We start from the raw sequence: 24,645 nt of genomic DNA on the forward strand, positions 1-24,645 counted from the left end.
GATTGTGAAGGAGTTGGGGCTGGGGGGATGTCTGGAGATCTGGGCAGGAAGCGATCCCAACAGAGCGCACAGCATAGGCAAAGGCTGGAAGGTGGGAATGATCATTGTTTGTCTGAAGACCAGAAGGGAGTCTGGGGAGTGTCAGTCAAGGGCAAGAACATAGGCGATCAAGTCCGAAAGGAAGGCTGGAGCAAGTTTATAGGACCTTGCAGGCCATGGAGAGGGGTTGGGTTGAATTGTCAGGGCCATGGGAAACCAATTCGGGCAGAGCTAGAATTGCACAAAGCGATAGAGGGAGGAGGGATCACATCAGGGACTCTGTTGACCTCTCCTCCCACCTGCCTTGGCTCCCCAGTACCTGCCCACTCAGATGCTAGTGAAGTTCATGGCGGACATCGCCAGCGGCATGGAATATCTGAGTACCAAGAGATTCATACACCGGGACCTGGCGGCCAGGAACTGCATGTGAGTGCCTTTCAGGGACACCCCCACGCTGCTCCCACACTCCCTGAGGGAGCTCCCTCCCCCCTTCTTAGGATGGAAGCGGGGCTAGACACCCACGAAGGGCAGGTCAGAACTCAGGGCCAGGAAAGTCAGTAAGGGGGTCTGGGAAGGCTTCCTGGATGAGGTGGGTCCTGAACTGAGATCTGGAAGGAGCATTTGGATGTGGAGAGGGAAGAGACCAGAAGGTGGGCTCAGTGCACAGCATGAGGTGAGCAAAGGGGCTGAGGTGACCGATGGGGGTGGGGACATGTGAGCCCCATCTCTGTCCCGCTCCATGCTGGGTGACTTGCCTGGGGCTGCCCTTTGGAAGCGGCCACACTGTATAAGGAAACCAAACTCCCCACCAATGAACAAGCAGAAAACATGCCAGACAGGGCGCGGTGGCTCACGCCTGTAATCCCAGCACTTTGGGAGTCCGAAGCGGGTGGATCACTTCAGGCCAGGAGTTCGAGACCAGCCTTGGCGAAACCCCCTCTCTACTAAAAATACAAAATTCATCCGGGTGTGGTGGTGTGTGCCTGTAATCCCAACACTAGAATTGCTTGAACCCGGGAGGCGGAGGTTGCAATGAGCCGAGATCACATCACTGCACTCTAGCCTGGGTGATAGAGCGAGACTCTGTCTCAAAAAAAAAGAAAGAAAGAAAAAAGAAAATAGTAACCTGTAATCCTAGCCATTCCTAAGGCTGAGGTGGGAGGATTGCTTGAGCCTCGAGACCAGCCTAGGTAACAACAGTTAGACACCATCTCAAAAAAAAAAAGAAAAAAAGAAAGAACAATAAATCCCCCAAAAGCCAGAATAGAGGGTAAGGGGAGGGTAGAGGGTGGAGGGAATGGAACCACAGAGTTAGAATATTAATCTCGGCCAGGTGCCGAGCCAGGTGCTCACACCTATGATCCCAGCCCTTTGGGAGGCTGAGGCAGGAGGATCACTTGTACCCAGGAGTTCAAGACCAGCCTGGGCAACATAGTGAACCCTGCCTCTACAAAAAATAAATTATCTGGGCATGGTGGTGTATGCCTGTGGTCCCGGCTACTTGGGAGGCTGAGGTGGAAGGATTGCTTGAGCCCAGGAGGTTGAGGCTGAAGTGAGCCATGATGCTATCACTTCACTACTGTCTGGACAACAGAGCAAGACCCCATCTCCAAAAAAATTGATGTATATTTTCCATACACTAAAATATACACATCGTATACGTGCAAGCTCAGCTCAATGAATTTTTATGGGTATAGACCCATGTAACCACTAGATCAAGGTAAAGAATATTTGTTAGCCCCAGCAGGCTCCTTCATGCCTCTTCCTCTTTCCAATCACTACCGCCAAGTGGTACCCACTATCCTGACTTCTCAGTGTTAGTTTCGCCTGTTCTGAAAAGTCATACAAATGGGATCATGCAGTTTGTACTGCTTTGTGTCTGGCTTCTATGGCTCAGCAGGATGTTTTTGAGATGCATCTGTGTAGGAGTAGTTTGCTTTTTTTCTTTGCTGTGTGGTATGGTATTCCATCGTATGAATGTCCTGTCCCATGGATTTTCTTCCTTTTCTTTTTTCTTTTCTTTCTTTCTGTCTTTCTTTCTCTTTCCTTCCTTCCTTTCTTTTTTTCTTTCTCCTTCCTCCCTCCCTCCCTCCCTCCCTCCCTCCCTCCCTCCCTTCCTTCCTTCCTTCCTTCCTTCCTTCCTTCCTTCCTTCCTTCCTTCCTTCCTTCCTCCCTCCCTCCCTCCCTCCCTCTCTCTCTTTCCCTTGCTTTCTCTTTCATTCCCTTTCTTTCTTTTCTTTTTTGTTTTGACAGAGTGTTACTCTGTCCTTTAGCGTGGGGTGCAGTGGCATGATCATAGCTCACTGTAGCCTCCAACTACTGGTTCAAGCTATCCTTCTGCCTCAGCCTCCTAAGTAGCTGGGACTACAGACATGTGCCACCATGTCCAGCTAGTTTTTAATTTTTTTTGTAGAGACAGGGTCTTGTTTTGTTTTCCAGGTTGGTCTTGAACTCCTAGCCTCAAGTAATCCTCCCACTTTGGCCTCCCGAGGTGCTGAAATTACAGGCTTGAGCGACTGTGCCTGGCCATTTTTTTTTTTTTTTTTTTTTTTGAGACAGAGTCTCACTTGCTCTGTTGCCCAGGCTGGAGTGCAGTGGCGCGATCTCAGTTCACTGCAACCTCCGCCTACTGGGTTCAACTGATTCTCTTGCTTCAGCCTCCCAAGTAGCTGGGATTTCAGGTGTACACCACCACACCTGGCTAATTTTTGTACTTTTAGTAGAGACAAGAGTTTCACCATGTTGGCCAGGCTGGTCTGGAACTCCTGACCTCAAGTGGTCCACCTGCCTTGGCCTCCCAAAGTGCTGGGATTACAGGCGTGAGCCACCGTGCCCAGCCATGTTCTGTTTTTTAATCTGGCTGCTGGTTACACAGGTGTGTGTGTGAAAATTCAGTGAGCTGCTCACTTACGACTTGTGCACATTTCTGTATGTACACTATACTTCAAGAAAAAAAAATGCTTTTTCATCAAGGAATCAAACTCAAGGAAGGACCTTAGAATCTAGCAAAGAGCCAAAGTTGGGAAGGCCTGAGGAAGCCCTTTGTCCCATCCTCATTTGACAGAGTGAACAAGAAGTAAAGCAGTTCCCTTCTGGAATGGGGTGAAGATTTGGGAGACATATCCCCACCCCGCAGCCAGGACAGTGAGGGGAGGAGGTGCAGATGTGTCTGAGAGCCAGGGCAGACTTCCTGGTGGACGTGACCGATGCCCTGACCCTGTTCCTTTCCCCAATCCAAACAGGCTGAATGAGAACATGTCCGTGTGTGTGGCGGACTTTGGGCTCTCCAAGAAGATCTACAACGGGGACTACTACCGCCAGGGACGTATCGCCAAGATGCCAGTCAAGTGGATTGCCATTGAGAGTCTAGCTGACCGTGTCTACACGAGCAAGAGTGATGTGGTACGTGCATCCCCACCAAGAGTGGGGAGCCATGGGAGGGCATGGCCTGACTGGGCGGCTGTGAATGCAAGGGTCACAGGGACATGTTGGCTTCCCTTTGCAGGGGCTTGTCTACATGGGCTAGGCATGTCTTGGAGTATGGTGGGCATCTCTGAACAGTGGTGCATACATGCCCAGGATAAATACAGGCCCATGTGTGCATGGTAGCAGTGTAGACAGTTTAGGTTAGAAGAAGCTGCAGTGATTATGTGTGCATGCGCACACACTCGTAGAATGTGGACAGCCAGGGTGTGCAGAGTGGCACATGAGCTCATGTATCCATGAAGTGTGTATATGCGTGTGATGGTGAGCATGTGTATGCATCCACAAAAGTTACTTATTCATGTGTATACCTGTGTCAAATACTTTACATATATTTTTTTTTTCTTTTTTTTTTCTTTTTTTGACATGGAGTCTCATGCTGTCACCCAGGCTGGAGTGCAGTGGCATGATGATCTCGGCTTCCTGCAACCTCTGCCTCCCGGGCTGAAGCGATTCTCCTGCCACAGTCTCCCGAGTATCTAGGATTACAGGCGCCCACCACCACGCCTGGCTAATTTTTGTATTTTTAGTAGAGATGGGGTTTCACTATATTGGCCAGGCTGGTCTCAAACTCCTGACCTCAGGCGGTCCGCCCACCTCAGCTTCCCAAAGTGCTGGGATTACAGGCGTCAGCCACCGCGCCCAGCTAAAGTATTATGTTTCTGTGAATACTTGTGACGCTCCCAGAAGATGGTTGTGAACATGTGTACATAAGTGTGGGTGTACCCATGAACCTGGGTATTGGGGCGGGTGATTCTGTGCAGGAGAGACCGTCTAATTCCCTCCCTCTGCCCCATACAGTGGTCCTTCGGGGTGACAATGTGGGAGATTGCCACAAGAGGCCAAACCCCATATCCAGGCGTGGAGAACAGCGAGATTTATGACTATCTGCGCCAGGGAAATCGCCTGAAGCAGCCTGCGGACTGTCTGGATGGACTGTGAGGACCCTTAGGTTTCCCCCAACCCAGAATTCATTCCAAACCCCTGACTACCCCCACATGGCCCTCACAGGTCCAGTACTCTCTATAACCCGGACAGAATCCCTGAGAATGCTGAATGACCCACTTGCCCCTCACCAATGCTCTGAGTAGGGCCACCACTGGCCAGTGGGGTGCAAATCAGCTGAAGACACCCTTTCCTCCTTTGTCTGTGTCTGGAATGCAGGCTGAACCAGTCCCCTGGCTCCCCATCCCCAAGCCAGGTATCCTTGGGTAGTGAAGAACAGCACAGTCTTACCTGGCGGCCCTGCTGTTGGAACATGCACTCCCAGAGACTTCTCATTCCAGACTCCTGAGCACACCATGCTTCCCCCACCTGCTCCTCAACACCCAGGACTCTCTGCAAAACCCTCCAGTTTGTTTTATTGACCTTCTGCAGACTCAGGTCTCCTCTGAGATGTTTGCAGGATCCTTTAGGGAATGCTTATCAAACTCTGCAGTATTAGAGCATGCAGAGAAGGCCGTGACATTTAGCCAGCACTTTGAGGGTAAAGAGAGGAGCCTGGTTGGGTCAGGAGGAGACAGCCTGGGGCTTCAGACTCCTCAGTCCACCTTGGGTACTCCAAGAGCTGAGAGGAGTAAAAATAACAGTTAACATTTTTTTTTTTTTTTTGAGACGGAGTCTTGCTCTGTCGCCCAGGCTGGAGTGCAGTGGCCAGATCTCAGCTCACTGCAAGCTCCGCCTCTCGGGTTTACACCATTCTCCTGCCTCAGCCTCCCAAGTAGCTGGAACTACAGGCGCCTGCCACCTCACCTGGCTAGTTTTTTGTATTTTTTAGTACAGATGGGGTTTCACCATGTTAGCCAGGATGGTCTCGATCTCCTGACCTCGTGATCCACCCGTCTCGGCCTCCCAAAGTGCTGGGATTACAGGCTTGAGCCACCGTGCCCGGCCAACAGTTAATATTTTTATAGAACTGACTAGAAGGCACTGTTTTAGGTGCCTGGCATGTGTTAGATCATTTGGTCCTTACCACAGCCATATGGTGTGGAGAGGTATCATTACGATTCCCATTTTGCAGATGAGAAAATCCAGTCCTACAGGGAGGGTAATTTATTTTTATTTATTTATTCGCGTCTCGCTCTGTCGCCCAGGCTGGAGTGCAATGGCTTGATCTTGGCTCCCTGCAACCTCCCAGGTTCAAGCGATTCTCTTGCCTCAGCCTCCCAAGTAGCTGGGACTACAGGCACGTGCCACCACGCCCAGCTAATTTTTTTTTTTTTTTGTATTTTTAGTAGAGATGGGATTTCACTGCATTAGCCAGGATTGTCTTGATATCCTTACGTCATCATCCACCCGCCCCAGCCTCCCAAAGTGCTGGGATTACAGGCGTGAGTCACTGTGCCCAGTCTGGGAGGGCGATTTATTTGTCAAAGGTTGCACAGCTGGTGTGTTTATTATCTATATCCCCACATCGAGTAGTTTAAAACAACAAACATTTATTATCTCCCATGGTTTCTGAAAGTTGGATATTGGGAACAGCTTATCAGAGTGATTTTGGTTCAGGATCTCTAATGAAGTTACAAAGATATCATTGGGGGCTGCAGTCATCTGAAGCTTGGGACTGGAAGATTGCTTTCAAGGTGGCTTACTCACATGGCTGTGGCAGGAGGCTTCAGTTCGTTGCCAGGTGGAACCCTTGGTGGCACTGCTTGATCTTACTCACAACGTGGCAAGACAAAGTGTGAGGAAGCCGCATGCCTTTTATGACCTAGTCTCAGAAGTCACACACGCCATTGCTTCTGCCAAATCAGAAGCAAGTCACTAAGTCCTGCCCATGCTCAAGAGGAGACGATTTATTCTCCATCTTTTGCGGGGAGGAGGGTCAAAGAATTTATGGATCTATTTTAAACCAGCACAGCTTGTAAGAGGCATAGCCAGGCTTTGATGCAAGTCTGCTCTGGGGAGCTGGGAAAGTCTGTTCTAGCAAACCCTCATCAGAATACTACTCCATACCCAGCCAGGTTTCCCAAGACCCTTCCCAGCTCCTGAGTCTCCCAGGACCCAACTCAGAAACTCTTGGGAATTCCCAAATCCCCATAGATGGCTTCAAACTGCTGAGGCTCCCTCCAGTCCCCTAAAATGCCCCCAGTCCCCTGAGTGTCCTAAAACGTCCCCAGGCTCCCAGAATGCCCCCCTTCTGAGTCCCTGCTCAATCTCCCAACCCTCGTTTTGCTGCCCTAGGTATGCCTTGATGTCGCGGTGCTGGGAGCTAAATCCCCAGGACCGGCCAAGTTTTACAGAGCTGCGGGAAGATTTGGAGAACACACTGAAGGCCTTGCCTCCTGCCCAGGAGCCTGACGAAATCCTCTATGTCAACATGGATGAGGGTGGAGGTTATCCTGAACCTCCCGGCGCTGCTGGAGGAGCTGACCCCCCAACCCAGCTAGACCCTAAGGATTCCTGTAGCTGCCTCACTTCGGCTGAGGTCCATCCTGCTGGACGCTATGTCCTCTGCCCTTCCACAGCCCCTAGCCCCGCTCAGCCTGCTGATAGGGGCTCCCCAGCAGCCCCAGGGCAGGAGGATGGCGCCTGAGACAACCCTCCACCTGGGACTCCCTCTCAGGATCCAAGCTAGGCACTGCCACTGGGGGAAACTCCACCTCCCCACTTTCCCACCCCAGGCCTTATCCCCACCTGAAGCCCTATCTTCCTACCTATCCCACCTCCAACCCAGACAGGTCCCTCCCCTTCTCTGTACAGTAGCATCACCTTGAAAGCAGTAGCATCACCATCTGTAAAAGGAAGGGGTTGGATTGCAATATGTGAAGTCCTCCCAGGTATTAACATTCCAAGACTCTAGAGTCTAAAGTTTAAAGAGTCTAGATTCAAAGGTTCTGGGTTTCAAAGATGCTATGAGTCTTTGGTTCTAAGGACCTGAAATTCCAAAGTCTCTAATTCCATTAAAATGCTAAGGTTTTAAGGCCTACTTTTTTTTTCTTTTTTTTTTTTTTTTGAGATAGAGTCTCGCTCTGTCGCCCAGGCTGGAGTGCAGTGGTGCAATCTTGCCTCACTGCAACCTCCACCTACGAAGTTCAAATGATTTTCCTGCCTCGGCCTCCCAAGTAGCCGGGATTACAGGCACGCGCCACCACACCTGGCTCATTTTTGTATTTTTAGTAGAGACAGGGTTTCATCATGCTGGCCAGGCTGGTCTAAAACTCCTGACCTCAAGTGATCCACCCACCTCGGCCTCCCAAAGTGCTGGGATTACAGGCGTGAGCCACTGCACTCAACCTTAAGACCTACTATTGTAAGGCTCTGAGATTCTGTGGTTTTAGATTTTCTGGTTCTAATATTTTTGATAAGGCCTCAAGGTTTTAGATTTTAAAGCTCTAAGATTCTGATTTTAGGATCTAAGGCTCTATGATTCTAGATTTTTATTTTTCTAGGGTTCAGAGTCCTTAGAATGTAAGATTCTAGATTCTAAAGATTCTTTAATTCTAGACATGGAGGTTCTAAGGCCTAGTGTTCTAAAATATGATGTTTTAAGGCTCTGAGAGTCTAGATACTCTGGCTGTAAGACTCTAGACCATAAGCCTTCAAAATTTTATCTTCTCAAGTTCTAAGATTCTAATGATGATCAATTATAGTTTCTGAGGCTTTATGATAACAGATTCTCTTGTATAAGATCTTACATCCTAAGGGTCAAAAGCTCTAGAATCTGTAATTCAAAAGTTTTAAGAGTCTAAAGATGGAGTTTCTAAGGTCCAGTGTTCTAAGATGTGATAGTCTAAGACTTACTCTAAGATCTTAGATTCTCTGTGTCTAAGATTCTAGATCAGATGCTCCAAGATTCTAGACGATTAAATAAGATTCTAATGGTTTGTTCTGTTTCAAGGCACTTTAGATTCCATTGGTCCAAGATTCTGGATCCTAAGTATCTAAGTTATAAGACTCTCACACTCAGTTGTGACTAACTAGACACCAAGTTCTAATCATTTCTAATGTTGGACACCTTTAGGTTCTTTGCTGCATTCTGCCTCTCTAGGACCATGGTTAAGCATCCAAGAATCCACATTTCTAAAATCTTATAGTTCTAAGCACTGTAATTCTAAGGCTCAAATGTTCTAAGTTTCTAAGAGTCTAAAGGTCCACAGGTCTAGACTATTAAGTGCAATTCCAAGGTTCTAACCCTATACTGTAGTATTCTTTGGGATGCCTGTCTCCTTTTTAGCCACCATTGCTTCCTCCTCCCCTCCTGTGGGGGTGTGCCCCCTTCAAGCCTGTGCAATGCATTAGGGATGCCTCCTTTCCCGCAGGGGATGGACGATCTCCCGCCTTCCGGGTTATGTTGCCCCCCTGAGCCAATCCTTCATCTTCTGAGTATACAGTGTGGACTCTGGTGCCTTCAGAGGGGCTCAGGTCACATAAAAGTTTGTATATCAATGAGCTTCTGTCTCCTCTTGTCTCCTTTTAGCTGTGATGTGGCCCCGTTCCCTGGCAATTCAGTTTCCCCCATCAGAAAAAAGAAGGCTTGGTGGGGTCTTGGAATTCTCTCCTCACTAAAGAGGGTAGAGATGAACATACAGATAGACAAAAAGACACACAAGCAAGAGACGCATGCTCTCAGAAACGCCCAGTGAGGAACTGGCATACGGATCCAGCATCACAGACACACACACACCTGTGCCCCGCAAAGTAACAGACACATGAATTAATGGACACACCCGGGAGGACCTGGTCACAAATAAAAAGACTGAAATTCAGATGCATAGAGTAACACAGACACACAGAATTACACAGACACAAACATATTTACAAACATGCTCAGGCAGATACCTGCCACGAATAGGAAGAGACACAGACCCAGAGTCAAGTGACACAAATACTCAAGAGACGTGGAGATTACAACAGGTACTTACAGCCCCGAACGTTCAGACTGACATAGAAACACAGGCACAGAACACCTTCGACCATCACGGACCCACAAGGGGCCTCCAGCCAAGACCAACCCACCGTGTCTGGCATGCACTGGCGAGCAGGCGTTCGCGGGTGTGGCCAGCAGCAAATGGAGAAACCCTTGGCAGCGCCCGGACGCCCTCCAGTGGCGACTCCTGAGAACCAGGGACAGTTCAATCCGGGCCACAAACTTTTTTAGAACAAATCATTGTGGGAAGCTGGGAGGAGAGAGAGAGGAAGTCGGACGTGGGCGAGGGGCGGGGTGTCTGGACTGGAACCTCTGGGCCCACGTGAGTGTCTGTCCCGCTGCTGAGTGGGTGCTGTGTGTCTGGGTTGCTGTAGTGTTCGCTTGTAGTGCAACTATCCTGTGTTATCTTTATCATTCGATGCCGCCTGCCTCTGCGGACCGTAGTGGGCACCTCTACACTGCAGCTGGGTACCTTACCCAAAGCAGATCAGAATTGGGGCCGGGCGCGGTGGCTCACGCCTGTAATCCCAGCACTTTGGGAGGCCGAGGCGGGCGGATCACTTGAGGTCAGGAGTTCGAGACCAGTCTGGCCGACATGGTGAAACCTCTCTCTACTAAAAATACAAAAATTAGCCGGGCGCGGTGGCGGGGACCTGTAATCCCAGCTACTCGGAAGGCTGAGGCAGGAGAATCGCTTGAACACGGGAGGCGGAGGTTGCGGTGAGCTGAGATCGAGGCCCTGCACTCCAGCCTGGGCAACAAGAGCGAGACTCCGTCCCAAAAACAAAACAAAACAAAACAAAACAAAAGAACTGGATGCGTCTGATCTGACGCACGCCTGTTTGTTTACGTCTGCGGGGTGTGCCTTTGTCTAAGTAGAGATGGTGTGTGGCTTCTGCGGGCTTAACGTGTGGCTCAGGAGGCAGTGGGCGTCTGCATCATGTATCCCGATTGCGTCTTACTGGAGTTTTGTTTTCTGAGTTAGAGGCGACAGGTGGTGCAGCATTAGACACAGGGAAGCTCTGTGGCTTTTGTATTCATGAGCGCGAAGGTTAATGACGGATCCGTGGGTTTGAGCTTGTCAATACAGACGCCAGACAGCCCGATTTACGGGAACAGCCGATTAGAGGATTGGAGAGGGCGGTCGGTGAACTTCTGGATGTCTTTCGTAAGGGGAAGGCTCTATGGTCGCGTGCAGAGCGCCCGTTCCACGTCAGGCACCGACCATAGAGCAAGGCCGCCGCGGACTACCCAAGGGAAGGGGAGGCCGTGTCCTTTACAACTAGCCTCCCGTTGTTAGTCTAGTCTCTATAGTCAAACCTTCGGGACTCTCTAAAGTCAAAATTTTGCTTTTACTAAAGGCAACTGGGTTCCTTCCAGATTACGAACTGTATATCCACTTAATATCTATTTCGTATACCTCCTCCTACAGCGAAATTTGTGAGGCAGTCCTCTGAAGCACGGCCAATCTGGGGCATTTTTCCTAAAACGAGCCATCTCTACGCTTTAGTGAGCTAAGACAATAACTGCGATTGGTGGGCAGATTGTTTTGAAACCGCCCTAACGGCAAGGGGCGGGCCCCTGGTGAATTCATCTCTTTCCGGTTTCTTAAAGGCAACAGGAAGGAGGGGTTTCTGACGACCCTCCATTTGATTGGTTCTAGTGGTTTTACCCGCTCGGACTCCTCAAGGGGCGGGAGATATACACCAATCGGAATGTGTGTTACAGAGACACTTAGTTTGATGAAAGGACTGCGCAGGAAAGGCCGTCGGACGCTCATTCTGAGATCTCACCGCTGATTGGTCCAAAGCGTTACTCCCTTATTTTCATTGGGCTTTACTGCAGCCGGCGCGCGAGAGCTACCCAATCAGCGCACGCTCCGCCTCCTGCCTTTTCCCGCCCTCCGCTCCGGCCTCGGCTTCGACGTAGGCCAACGCTTCCTACCCGGTAGCTCGTAGGCCTTCTCGTTGCCGTTGTTTTGAAAACCGCACTCTGATTGGCTAGGTTTCCGGGCCCGCGCCCGTTGCCCCATGCACTGACCAATTGGCACTCGTATTACATCGGACGAGGCACGGGTAAAGGGGGAGGCGGTGGCGGCGGCCATTTTGAGCCGCCGCCGCCATTGGAGTGGGCCCCCCCCCTTTCCCCCTTCGCCTCCTGACAGGAAAGGTTTAAGGGGGACAGAGCCCTGGGAGGCCGGGCCGGGCTCGGGGGCCACCCCGGGGGCCCGGGCCATGGATGTGCGCCGTCTGAAGGTGAACGAACTTCGCGAGGAGCTGCAGCGCCGCGGCCTGGACACTCGAGGCCTCAAGGCCGAGCTTGCTGAGCGGCTGCAGGCAGCGTTGGAGGCCGAGGAGCCTGACGACGAGCGGGAGCTCGAGGCCGACGACGAACCGGGGCGACCCGGGCACATCAACGAGGAGGTCGAGACCGAGGGGGGCTCCGAGCTGGAGGGGACCGCGCAGCCACCGCCGCCCGGGCTGCAGCCGCACGCGGAGCCCGGCGGCTACTCGGGGCCGGACGGACATTGTGAGAGTGCGCGGGGCGGGGGCCGGGGAGCCCGGAGCCTGGGCCGAGGAAAGGGCTGTGGGACGCGGGAGTCCAGCGCCTGAGGTCGGGGAGACGACCTGAGGATCGGGGGATCCCGCTACCCGCCGCCGAAAAGGATCTGGGGACAAGGGCCCCGGCACGACCGGAGGGTGGATCCAGACGCTCGGTGCAGGGGGCACACTGGGGGAGGGGCCTCTGGGTTTCGGAGGTGAGGGACGGGGGTGGCGGGGAGGATTCCTTACCGTAGGGATCGGAGACCGGAAACTGGTTTCTGGAGCCGAAGAGAGTCGGAAGAACAAGAGGTTTTCCATTTGGGTTGGGAGGGTCTCGAAAATGGAGATCTTGGGGTTCGGAGCTCCTTGGGCTTGGCGGCCTGGCCAGCCCAGCGTGTGGGCTGCGGGGTGGGGAGCCGTGTTTCCAGGGTGGGGAAAGAATGTCCAGGTGTGCGGGGCTGCGAGAGTTTTGAGGAAGCAGAATCCTGGAGTATGCCTCTGGATGCGATCGGGGGTGGGTGGGTGAGGTGGAGGCGCTGGTGTCTGTGGCTGGGGAGGGTCTAATGGACTCAGTGCTTTGGAGTTTGGCTGGTGAGCATTTAGGGGCTGCGGGAGATTGAACGAGAGGGCACCCCCATCTCTCTTCCGGGGCTGGAAGGCCACCCTTGAAGCAGGCATAGCCTGGACATTTGGTGCTGGGAGATCTGGGGACTTTCTGGTTGGCTTCTAGAAGAGGTGTAGGGAGCCCTGGTGTCCAGAGGCTGGAGGGGGAGAGGATTTTCCCTCAACAAAGGATCTGGGGGTCTAGAGCTAAGAAGACTGAGGACAGATAACTCTGAGGCTGCTGCTGAATGGTCTAGAGCTAACTGTGGGCTTTTTGGAGAACGGGGTAGCTGCGGGTGGGATGGGGGCAGATGAGTTGGTAACATTCCAAGTGGATGAAATATGTGGCGGGAGACAGAGGATCCTGTGTCCAGCACAGAAGGAGTATGTATCTGGCTTAGCGAATATGGGGAGGGGGGAGGCTGTAGGGAGCAAAGAGAAAGAAAACCTGTTGACTTCACTGGAGGCCTCAGAGTGGAGTGTGGGGAATGTTTCTGGACCTGAGCGTCTCCCAGAGATATGGTCGGTTCCCAGAAGCAGTTATTTGTGTACCCAGGGAGTGGGGGCCTTCAGCGGGAAGCACAGAACTCTGCATCAGCCAGGAGGTGTGACTCTGGGAATGGGTTCTGGTAGATCTGCGGTTGTCTGAGGAGAGGAAACCCTGGTATAGGACGGAGTGAATCTTCAGTTAGAAAAAAGCAACTTTCGGGCCGGGTGCAGTGGCTCACGCCTGTAATCCCAGCACTTTGGGAGGCCGAGGCGGGCGGATCACAAGGTCAGGAGTTCAAGACCAGCCGGGCCAACATAGTGAAACCCCATCACCCGTCTCTACTAAAAATACAAAAATTAGCCGGGCGTGGTGGTGGGCGCCTGTAGTCCCAGCTACTTGGGAGGCTGAGGCAGAAGAATCGCTTGAACCTGGGAGGGGGAGTTTGTGGTCAGCCGAGATTATGCCATTACACTCCAGCCTGGGCAACAAGAGTGAAACTTTGTCTCAAAAAAGGAAAAGGAGCTTGCTTTCTTTCTCTTTTTTAAAAATACAGATGGGGTCTCGCTATGTTGCCCAGGCTGGTCTTGAACTCCTGGGTTCAAGTGATCTGCTCACCTCAGCCTCCTGAAGTGCTGGGATTACAGGCGTGAATCACTGCACCAGGCCTCAGGGCAGGTTTCTAGTAGGACTGGGAAATGGGGGGACTGGAAAGGTTAAGGAGTAAGTAGAAGGGATTCTGGCGTAAGAATTTGTGGAGTTTTTCCGAAAAGAGGGCACCATGGGACTTGGGGCTAAGGGAATGAGGACAGAAATGAGGTAACAGTGGAGACAAGATTTGGGATTGGCATTGGATACTTTTTCATAAGAGATAGAGTTTCCCGGAGGGAGATAACTCGAGTGTGGATTTGGGATAGGCAATGGCCTAGAGATTATCTAGGATCCAGGTGCTGGAAAGAGAACTTCCCATTGCAGAGACTTGTGAAGAAAGGAGTGGGCCTGTGTGTGTGTGTCTAGAGCAGGAGGGACCGTGGCAGGAATGCCTAGCAAGAAAGGGTAGTGGGGTAGTAGTTACCTGGTGGTCTGGCCAGAGAGTCGTCTCTGAGAGGAAAGCGAATTAGGTGCTTTGGAGCGTAGATTCTAGACTCAGACAGACTTCGTTTCAAATCTGGCTTAAAGATATTGGCAAGTCACTTCATCTCTGTGAGCCTGGTTTCCTTACGTGTAAAATGGGGTTAATCAACAAATAGTGTGTTCGCTCTAGCCCCCGGGGGTGTTATGAATGAAATCGCATGTGTGAGGGGCTTAGCACTGGGCCTGCCTTTTGTTAGAAGGGGGATGTTTTAGGGAGTGGAGAAGGACCCTAGAATCATAGCCTCTCCAGGAGAGGCTGCCTCTGTGGACACAGGAGAGATGCTCAGGAAAAGAGGCTTTGTGGGAAGCGGAGTACTGCGCTTGGAGCCTGGAAGCAGCAGAATAGTTTGAAAGGGCCCTGTGTTCCAATTAAGGAGATAATGCTGTTTCTTCCTCTCTCCGTTACTTGCTACAACAAAGTCCTTTGAGCCCCCTTCATGCCTTCCTTAAGCCCTCCTTCAACCTTGGTCAACAGACCTGTAGCAAACCACGTGACCTGTGACTTTCTTCGCTTTGGGCTGCACCTGGTTTGTGCCCAGATGTATTTATCCTCTGAGAAGGTATCCAGTCAGTTAGCAAGTGGCAGAATAGTCTCTCCTTCCCTTTGGTTCTGTCCCATGGCTCCTGGCATAGCCAGTAGTAGGGCCCTTGGGGCCCTGACTGAGAGCTAGCCCCTGGGGAGGAGAGCCTGATGCTGCCCATCCTAGCTTTCTAAAATTCTCTCTGGGTTGGGCTGCAAGGTTCTTGAGGGAATCTCTGGTTTTAGTTCCACCTCTGAGCTTTCACATGTGTTATCCCAACCCCAGTAACATTCTCCATTCTCATCACTGAGTCATCACCTATGTATCCTTTGAGTCAAGGCTTATCTGTTATTTTCCAGGTCCCTTTCTTAGCTCCTGGTACTACTTTGTAGCCTTCAACACAATCATATTAAATTTTTGCATGTATTTGTTTTAAGATTTGTCTGTCTCCCTAAACTGAAGGCTTCAGTGGGGCAAGTTTGTCTTCAGCTGGATCCCAGGCTCTGGAGTATAGTATGCACTCCATGAATAGTTAATATTGTTATTCTTACCACTCTTAAGTTGAGCTCCTGGGCCCGCAGATGCCTTCTGGACCCTTTGGTCCAGGGTTCTCCATGAACCGCCCCTCTAATTGGCCATTTTTTATTTTGTTTTAAGATGCCATGGACAATATTACCAGGCAGAACCAATTCTACGATACCCAAGTCATCAAACAAGAAAACGAGTCCGGCTACGAGAGGAGACCACTGGAAATGGAGCAGCAGCAGGTCTATCGCCCAGGTAGGAAAATACACATGTTTCATCTCTTTGGATGGAAACAGAATCTACGTGGAACCTTTACCCTCTGCTTAGAGTGTGTCTTCCCAGAGAAACTATGCATCTTTTTTATTGGGGAATTCATCTAGACTTTGTCACTCTGGCAAGAATTGTTTAAAGGAAAGATCTCAGTCCTACTTCCAAGTGTTGGGAGAGGGGAGGTTCCATGGTATCTGTATGAAAGTGATGTTAGTTGGTGGCTCAAGCCTGTAATCCCAGCACTTTGGGAGGCTGAGACGGGCGGATCATGAGGTCAGGAGATTGAGACCATCCTGGCTAACACGGTGAAACCCTGTCTCTACTAAAAAATACAAAAAATAAAATTTGCCAGGCGTGGTGGTGGGCGCCTGTGGTCCCAGCTACTTGGGAGGCTGAGGCAGGAGAAAGGCGGGAGCCCGGGAGGCAGAGCTTGCAGTGAGCTAAGATCCGGCCACTGCACTCCAGCCTGGGTGACAGAGCAGGACTCTGTCTCAAAAAAAAAAAAAAAGTGATGTTAGTATCAGCCCGGTGCGGTGGCTCACTCCTCTAATCCCTGCACTTTGGGAGGCCGAGGTAGGCGGATCACCTAAGGTTCGGAGTTCAAGACCAGCCTGGCCAACATGGTGAAACCCGTCTCTACTAAAAATACAAAAATTAGGCCCGGCGCGGTGGCTCAAGCCTGTAATCCCAGCACTTTGGGAGGCCGAGGTGGGCAGATCACGAGGTCAGGAGATGGAGACCATCCTGGCTAACACGGTGAAACCCCGTCTCTACTAAAAATACAAAAAATTAGCCGGGCGTGGTGGCGGCCGCCTATAGTCCCAGCTACTCGGGAGGCTGAGGCAGGAGAATGGCATGAACCCGGGAGGCGGAGCTTGTGGTGAGCAGAGATTGTGCCCCTGCACTCCAGCCTGGGCAACAGAGTGAGACTCTGTCTCCAAAAAAAAAAAATACAGAAATTAGCCAGGTGTGGTGGCGGGCACCTGTAATCCCATCTACTTGGGAGACTAAGGTAGGAGAATCACTTGAACCCGGGAGGCAGAGGTTGCAGTGAGCCAAGATCGTGCCATTGCACTCAGTCTGGGCGACAAGAGTGAAACTCCATCTCAAAAAAAAAAAAAAAAAAAAGATGTTAGTATCAGGACCCTGGAGAGTTGAGACCCCCTAGACTAATGTTTGAATCTTATTTAGGATCCTAGAATGGGGGAGCCAGAAAGAGCCTTCTAAGTCTAATCTGGTATTTCTCATGTTCTGAAGATTATTGTTCCAGGGGACATTATTAGGGGATTCTCAGAAAAGGGTTCCTTAGCCAAATGTGTCTGGAAAATGTAGCATGTGCTATATCATCTCTTGGAAATTCACTATGCTCGTTAGAACATTAAAGGCTCTGAGAAGTCCTGAATTTAAAAAAAAAAAAACAGCTGTGTGTCAAGCCTCAAGCCAGGTGTGCTGGCTCACACCTATAATTCCAACACTTTGGAAGGCCAAGGTAGTAGGATATTTGAGACCAGGAGTTCCAGACCAGACTGGGCAACATAGTGAGACCCCTTCTCTACAAAAAATTTAAAAATTAGCCAGGCGTGGCTATGACTGCGTACATGCACACACCTATAGTTAAAGCTACTCAGGAGACAGAGGTAGGAGGATCACTTGAGCCCAGGAGTTTGAGGGTGCAGTAAGCTATGATTGCACCACTACACTCCAGCCTGGGTGACAGTGTAAGACCCTGTCTCAAAGGAAAAAAAACTAAAAAGTAGGTCAGGGCGTAGTGGCTCGTGCTTGTAATCCTAGCACTTTAGGAGGCCAAGGCAGGAGGATCACTTGAGCCTAGGAATCCAAGACTAGCCTGGGCAACATAGTGAGACCCCTGTTGTCTTAGAAAAAATTAAAATTTGACTGAGCACGGTGACATGCCTGTAGTCCCAGCTACTCAGAAGACTGAGTCAGGAGGATCACTTGAGCCCAGGAGTTCGAGGCTGCAGTAAGCTATGATTGTGCACTGCAGTCCAGCCTGGGCAACAGGAAGACTTTGCCTCAAAAATAAAAACAGGCTGAGTGTGATGGCTGTTACATGCCTGTAATCCCAACACTTTGGGAAGATTGCTTGAGTACAGGAGTTCAAGATCAGCCTGGGCAACATAACCCTGTCTCTTTAAAAAATAAAAATATTACCTGAGCGTGGTTGAGCATGGTTGCACATTCCTATAGTCCCAGCTACTCTTTTTTGTTGTTTGTTTGTTTTTGAGACAAAGTCTCACTCTTGTTCCCCAAGCTGGAGTGCAATGGCGCGATCTCGGCTCACTGCAACCCCTGCCTCTCAGATTCGAGCGATTCTCCTGCCTCAGCCTCCTGAGTAGCTGAGATTTCAGGCGCCTGCCACCATGCCTGGCTAAGTTTTGTATTTTTAGTAGAGATGGGGTTTCACCATGTTGGCCAGGCTGGTCTCAAACTCCTGACCTCAGGTGATCTGCCCGCCTCGGCCTCCCAAAGTGCTGGGATTACAGGCATGAGTCACTGAGCCCAGCCAAGTCCCAGCTACTCTTGACGCTGAGGTGGGAGGATGGCTTGAGCTAGGAAGTTGAGGCTCCAATGAGCCGTGATGGCACCACTGCATTCCAGCCTGGGCAACAGTAAGCCTCTGTCTCCAAAAAAAAATTTTTTTTAATTAAATTTAAAAACCTTGTGTCGTCTTGGGCTGGTGTTGCTGAAAATATTTTATTTATTTTTTTTTTTGAGACGGAGTCTCGCTCTGTCACCCAGGCTGGAGTGCGGTGGCCGGATCTCTGCTCACTGCAAGCTCCGCCTCCCGGGTTTACGCCATTCTCCTGCCTCAGCCTCCCGAGTAGCTGGGACTACAGGCGCTCGCCACCTCGCCCGGCTAGTTTTTTGTATGTTTAGTAGAGACGGGGTTTCACCGTGTTAGCCAGGATGGTCTCGATCTCCTGACCTCGTGATCCGCCCGTCTCGGCCTCCCAAAGTGCTGGGATTACAAGCTTGAGCCACCGCGCCTGGCCGAAAATATTTTTTTTAATGAAAAATAGACAAAAAACCTTGTGTTGTATTGTTTAAACTTAGGATTTCCCAAGCATGTTAAGTATATATTTTTATAGAACAAAGTTCCCCGTGTTGCCAACTCTCTCCTTCCTTTTTTTTTTTTTTTTTTTTTTTTTGTTGAGACAGAGTCTTGCTCTGTTGCCCAGGCTAGAGTGCAGTGGCACGATCTTGGCTCACTGCAAGCTCCGCCTCCCAAGTTCAAGTGATTCTCCTGCCTCAGCTTCCCGAGTAGTTGGGACTACAGGCATGCCACCACGCCCAGCTAATTTTTTGTGTGTTTTTAGTAGACATGGGGTTTCACCATGTTGGCCAGGATGGTCTCGATCTCCTGACCTCGTGATCTGCCCACCTCGGCCTTCCAGAGTGCTGGGATTACAGGTGTGAGCCACCACGCCTGGCCTCTCCTCCCCATTTTATAGATTGAGGAGTTGGCTTGTCCGATGGCAGAGCTGGGGCTAGAACCTAGGAAACTTGCTCCCAGGCTAGTCCTTTTGGTAAATAAGCAGCATTCCTTATCATTTGTGCCTTACTATTTGGAAAGCAGGGTCCCACTATTGAGAACTGATGGAGCCCGAACTGACCCCCAGTTTTGTGCTGCTCTTACTGTGTTGTGGCCCCCCAGTGCCTTTTCTTAGTGTATCTGGTTGATTTTGTCTAATGCCATTCTGGTTCATCCACAAAGTTAAATCCCCAGACATTTCTTGTGGGTGGCTCAGAACTTTAATGAATGTAGGTTAAACTGCAGATTTGTGTCAGGCTCTGTGAGACTTGTAGGATCATTCAGCCCCAGGAGAATATTTTCTGTGCCGTTATCCACAGACATTCATCAGGAGCCCTGTGTGAGCCCAACCTATTGCTGGGAACCAGGGAGGCTCTCTTCAGGATGGCTGAGCACCATCCCTGCCCTAGAGAACCAGGAGCCTTTTCCGAGTGATGTGATCCACATGCCAAAGCTGGGGAATGATCCAAAATGGTCTGGGGTTGAATGCAGAAATGAGTAGATGTGAATGAGCCTCGGCATCAGGGATTAACGCTGTGGGAGAAATTAAGCTAGCCTACATCTATAGTTTGCTCTTGGTTCGGCACTGATTCCTGGAGTCTGCCTGAGACTAGGACTTACCCATGGTCCACAGCATGGTATCCCATCCTGACTTTCTGTTAGTGGTATGACTTAAAGAGGTTATTGCACCTATAGGATGGCTTAACCGGAGTGATTCTGGCCTCTGTGGGTAGGGCAACTAAAGCCCGTAGAGTTAGCTGCAGGACCACAATACCCTGTTGAATTCATCCTCTCCCTCTCCCTTGCTACACTGAAGAAGCTTTGTAAGAACTGAGGTTCTTTGGGAGGAGAAATTGGAGAATGTAGGGTCATGGCATCTCAGATCCTAGCCCTGTTCTCCAGTACGGCCTCCTTGGTTGGCTCAACAGGCTTCTATTGAACTCAGCAAGCTGCCTGTGCCCAGCCCTTCATCACTGTAGTGAGGATCCTGCTCACATCTCCCAAGGGAAAAGGGACCAGAAAAGTGATAGCTGGGGAGCTTGCAAGTGTCTTGACCGTCTGAATTTGTCCTGACAATAGAAATGAAGACAGAGATGAAGCAAGGAGCACCCACCAGCTTCCTCCCGCCTGAAGCTTCTCAACTCAAGCCAGACAGGCAGCAATTCCAGAGTCGAAAGAGGCCTTATGAAGAAAACCGGGGACGGGGGTACTTTGAGCACCGAGAGGATAGGAGGTGGGTGTATGAGGCAGCAGTCACCCTTGCTCTGGTAGGTCTCTATATCCATAGCCTCGTGCTTGCTGGGGACATTTGCACTAATCTAGAGGGGCTGAGTAGAGATTCCCTCTGCTTTCACACTCTTTCTGTTCCTTCCTGTGCTTACTACCAGATTCAACTTTGCTAAACTTTTGGTCCTTCCCCCAGTTCCTCCCTTCTTACCTGCAGGGTAACTTGTAAATATCTTAGACTTTTCATGTGTGAGATGCCAGCCTGCCTCTTCTGTCCTTTGCCTTACTGCCCCTGCAGTCAGCTGCTTGATATCTGTAATGAAAGAAAGATCTGTTTCGTAACACTACTCCCAAACACACATCCTCTTCCCATTCATCCACTCGTTCAGTCAGCTCTCACAGTGCTGTCACGAAGTGCCCACTCTTGGGCTGGACACTAGCAACATAAAGATGGGCAGTGAGTTTTGCCTTCTGTTGTTCCAGTATGGGGACTCAGACACATACATAAGTAAGCCACAACCTCTGAGGTGAGTAGTCAGGATGCAGGTAAGTTTCAGGAGCTCAGAAGAGGCAGCAGCCTCTGCTTTGGTCATTTCTCTTCCCTAACAAGCCCTTCCTTCCTTTCCCTCCAGACCAAGTCCTTTCCTTCCCTCCTTCCTTCCTTCCTTCCTTCCTTCCTTCCTTCCTTCCTTCCTTCCTTCCTCCCTTCCTCCCTTCCTCCCTTCCTCCCTTCCTCCCTTCCTTCCTTCCTTCCTTCCTTCCTTCCTTCCTTCCTTCCTCTCCTATCTGAAGCCTTTTGCAATTATGAAAACTAGCAATGGCCACTGTACTCACCTGGATTAGTCATCTGACACATTCTGTTTCCTATCTGGCAGAGTCCACCTTCTTACTAGCTTGTTACTCTCTGAGACAGGGCCTGGATGTCCCAGGCTATGACTTAAGTTAGGACATGGAGCCCACCTCATATGGTGTTCTTCCACTGCTTGCCACAGAGCAGAGGCCTAGAAGCTACTTGCTGATGGAGAGCAGAGGAAGAACACTTGCTCTGATCCTGGGCTGGCAGGGAAAGTTTCGTAGAATGGACTTAACATGTGATGAGCACAGACTCATAAGATGAGTCTCATGAGTCTCCTTCATGAGTGGGACCCTGGGCAAGTCATTCTGCTTCTCTGAGCTGCTCTTCAGGAAAGAGACTCATCTGTGTTAGCCCTGGCCTGGCGAGGCCAGAGGGGCCCTCCACCAGAGGGAAGGCTGCTGCTGGGAGAGTCAGCAGCCAAATGGGCATGGGCTCCCCATCTGTGCATGCAGTGCACTGTGACCACCCAGACTGTCCAGGCAGGACCCTGAGTGTTAGTTAGACTCTACCTTTCTACCCTTCTTCCTCATTCCTGTACAGCAGAAACCAACAGTGTTAAGTCCCTTTTTTAGTGTTTTGGTAGGAAAATGAATATCATTTATAATTTAGGACACTGAAAAAAATGGGTCATCTCAAATTCTCTCAGATGTAGGATTTTAAGAAGCCTGGTACATGGATAGATAGTAATTATTGGGATTTATCTAGGCTTTTGCACATGCCCCTTCCTGGACAGCACCCTTTTGAGATACCACAGCCTCCAAACAGTAACAGAGATCAGTGTGGAAGTGGTTGTCAACATGCAGAGGGTATGGATTAGAATCTTAGGGTGTAAAAAAAGAGCAAAAAAGTTCCCTAAATGATTCTGATGCCCCCTTCAGCAGAGCATGCCCTCTCCAATCCCTGTCTCCACCCTAGGAGTTGATGGTCATTGCTCTCATTGCAAGGATGTATGGTTCCAGAGTTCTTTTGCCCACTTCTGTGGGAAGAAATGGAGATTCAGGAAGCAGTCTGGAGGCCACTTGTAGATTATAGCAGAACATTCATTTTCTTTCCTTTGTGCTCATGTATTGTTCTTGTGTGACTTAACCCCCGTTTCTAACACAGGGGCCGCTCTCCTCAGCCTCCTGCTGAAGAGGATGAAGATGACTTTGATGATACCCTTGTTGCTATTGACACCTGTAAGTCTTTGGAGTGCCCATCTAATTCTGCCTTATAGTCAGTATGGGGAAATTGTGTCTTGACCTTCACCAGAATCCCTGCCTGGCACCGTCCAAAGACATTGTTAGTCCACATGTGACACACAGCTTAGCTCTGGAGCAAGAGTCCTGGTTTGGAGGCAGAAGACCTACTCCCAACTCTAGCAGTGGGACCCTGGGCAAGTCATTCTACTTCTCTGAGCTTCCCTTCAGTTAATTCTGCCGTAATAACCTCAGAGGACTTTCAGGGAGACTCCTCAGTGGATACAGGAGCAATTTGGAAAACCCTGAACTGCTCTGTACACACAGAGGTTGTCATCTAATCAGGAAGGGAATCTGAGTGCTGCTGGGGAAACTTAACTCTTTTGACAACTAGTTCCCGTTTCCATCAGCTGCTCACGTTCTTGGTGAAACCAATGTCACTGTGTCCTCTGAGGCACAAACCTGGCCCACCCTGCTGTCTGTCCTCCAGTTCAGCTTTCTTTCCACTGGATAAGTGGCTTTCACCTTCGCTGCGCATCTGAGCATTTGGAGGATTTCTTATAAAGGTCCTTTTCCTCAGACCTCCTAGTCAGAGTCTAATGAAGAGCCTGTGAATCTAAATTTTTATATGCACCCAGAAGCCCAGTCAGGTCTGAGAACACTGCACTTCTCAACAGAGCAGAAGATAAGCAGCAATTTATTCATCTATTTCTACAGAAGCTTATGTTTATAAAGCACTGGCTACATGCTTTTGTAAGAGATAAAGATATATACGGTCTCTAATATCGCAAGCTCTCAAAGACAAAATCTACCCAGAGTAGAGGTAAACATTGTTTAAAAAGTGTTGGGGGGCAGTGGTTCATGAGGCAGTGTCTGATGAAATGGAAATGTACCGACCACAGTGGTCAGCCTTCAGAGAAAGGAGAGTGCCTCATGGGAGGGATGGTCAGGAAAGGCTTTCTTGGAGGCATGACTGGTTGCTTGAATATTGAGAAGGGTAAGAGCAACAGTAGGAAAATCCTAGGCCTATGAGAGGAATTAGGAGCCTATGGGGCACCTGGGCATTGGTTCCTGGGTGGCAGGCGTGGATCAGGGTCAGATCCCTGTATAGCTGTTGGAAACAGAAGTCTGGTTCCCAACTTGATAGAATTAGCACAGAGGGCGGAATATATGGTGGTGGTGATCAACCTTTTTGTATTCTAAAATCTAGTTTGAGTCTGGGCAACATGGCAAAACCCTGTCTACGAAGAATATAAAAATCACCCGGGCATGGTGGCATATCCCTGTAGTCCCAGCTACTCAGGAGGCTGCAGTGGGAGGATGGCTTAAGCCCCCAAGATGTGTTCACTTGTGTACTCCTGGTCAGCACTTGGGGAACTTCCCTCTGCCTGTTTCTTAGGACTTTTAAAACATCAACCAGGTCGGGCATGGTGGCTCACGCCTGTAATCCCAGCATTTTGGGAGGCTGAGGCGGGCAGATCATCTGAGGTCAGGAGTTCGAGACCAGCCTGGCCAACATGGAGAAACCCTGTCTTTACTAAAAAATACAGAATTAGTCAGGTGTGGTGGTACATGCCTGTAATCCCAGCTACTCAGGAGGCTGAGGCAAGAGAATCGCTTGAACCTGGGAGGCAGAGGTTGGGGTGAGCCAAGATCACATCATTGCATTCCAGCCTGGGCAAAAAGAGCGAAACTCCGTCTCAACAAAACAAAAACATGAACCAACTGGGCTTTTTCCTTCACAGATAACTGCGACCTCCACTTCAAAGTGGCCCGAGATCGGAGTAGTGGCTATCCGCTCACAATTGAGGGCTTTGCCTACCTGTGGTCAGGAGCCCGTGCCAGCTATGGGGTCAGAAGGGGCCGTGTGTGCTTCGAGATGAAGGTGAGTAGGAACAAGAGAAGGGGAAGGTCAGAGAGGTCCATCCATTGTAATATCCTGACACCAGCCACCTTGGTCAGAGCTACAACTGGAAAAGAGACTGGATCATGCAATACTGTGTCCAAGCAGACAAAACTGTGATGAACTCAAGAGAACTACATCATTGCTAAATATCATATCAGAAAAGCAGGCCAACCATACATTGCTTCATCAAGCAGATATTTCCTTGGTGAGAGTTGACCCAGGTATTGTATAGTCAACCAGTGTAGTGATGACATGTTTGTAGAACTGAGAAAATATGTTGTTTGGAAGAAAAGTGATCTAGAAAGAATAGACTCAGGTGTCACTTAGTAAAGGGAGGCCAGAGGGAAAACAGGGCAAAGAACTGCCAGCTTAGGCCAGCATCTGCTGTGATCTCTGCACCGTTCCATGTCAAGTTATGTTTATGAAAATAATACATGCTCATGTTTAACAA

General features: G+C 50.1%; 2 protein-coding genes across 12 annotated transcripts in view; both read left to right on the plus strand.

Annotated features, from left to right (window-relative positions):
* Positions 1-8,913, plus strand: part of LOC105495304 (AXL receptor tyrosine kinase) — a 45,606-nt gene extending 36,693 nt beyond the window's left edge. For all 5 annotated transcript variants that reach the window (XM_011764683.2, XM_011764685.3, XM_011764684.3 and 2 more), the window contains 4 exons: positions 356-465; positions 3,282-3,441; positions 4,324-4,460; positions 6,706-8,913. In XM_011764683.2, the coding sequence (XP_011762985.1) occupies positions 356-465; positions 3,282-3,441; positions 4,324-4,460; positions 6,706-7,057 (759 nt within the window). In that variant the 3' untranslated portion in view covers positions 7,058-8,913. The remainder of the gene's footprint in view (positions 1-355; positions 466-3,281; positions 3,442-4,323; positions 4,461-6,705) is intronic.
* A 718-nt stretch (positions 8,914-9,631) lies between these two features.
* LOC105495303 (heterogeneous nuclear ribonucleoprotein U like 1) overlaps positions 9,632-24,645 on the plus strand; it is a 47,075-nt gene continuing 32,061 nt past the window's right edge. Inside the window, exons 1-5 of one of the 7 annotated variants that reach the window (XM_011764679.3) lie at positions 9,632-9,713; positions 15,337-15,459; positions 20,108-20,261; positions 22,215-22,288; positions 24,034-24,173. In XM_011764679.3, the coding sequence (XP_011762981.2) occupies positions 15,342-15,459; positions 20,108-20,261; positions 22,215-22,288; positions 24,034-24,173 (486 nt within the window). In that variant the 5' untranslated portion in view covers positions 9,632-9,713; positions 15,337-15,341. Of the gene's footprint in view, positions 9,714-11,488; positions 11,921-12,224; positions 12,244-15,336; positions 15,460-20,107; positions 20,262-22,214; positions 22,289-24,033; positions 24,174-24,645 lie in introns of those variants that run through there. The other 6 variants (XM_011764682.3, XM_011764676.3, XM_011764677.3 and 3 more) reach the window with 6 other exon arrangements.

This window comes from Macaca nemestrina, chromosome 20 (genome assembly GCF_043159975.1).
Source record: "Macaca nemestrina isolate mMacNem1 chromosome 20, mMacNem.hap1, whole genome shotgun sequence".
NCBI classification, from domain to species: Eukaryota; Metazoa; Chordata; class Mammalia; order Primates; family Cercopithecidae; genus Macaca; species Macaca nemestrina.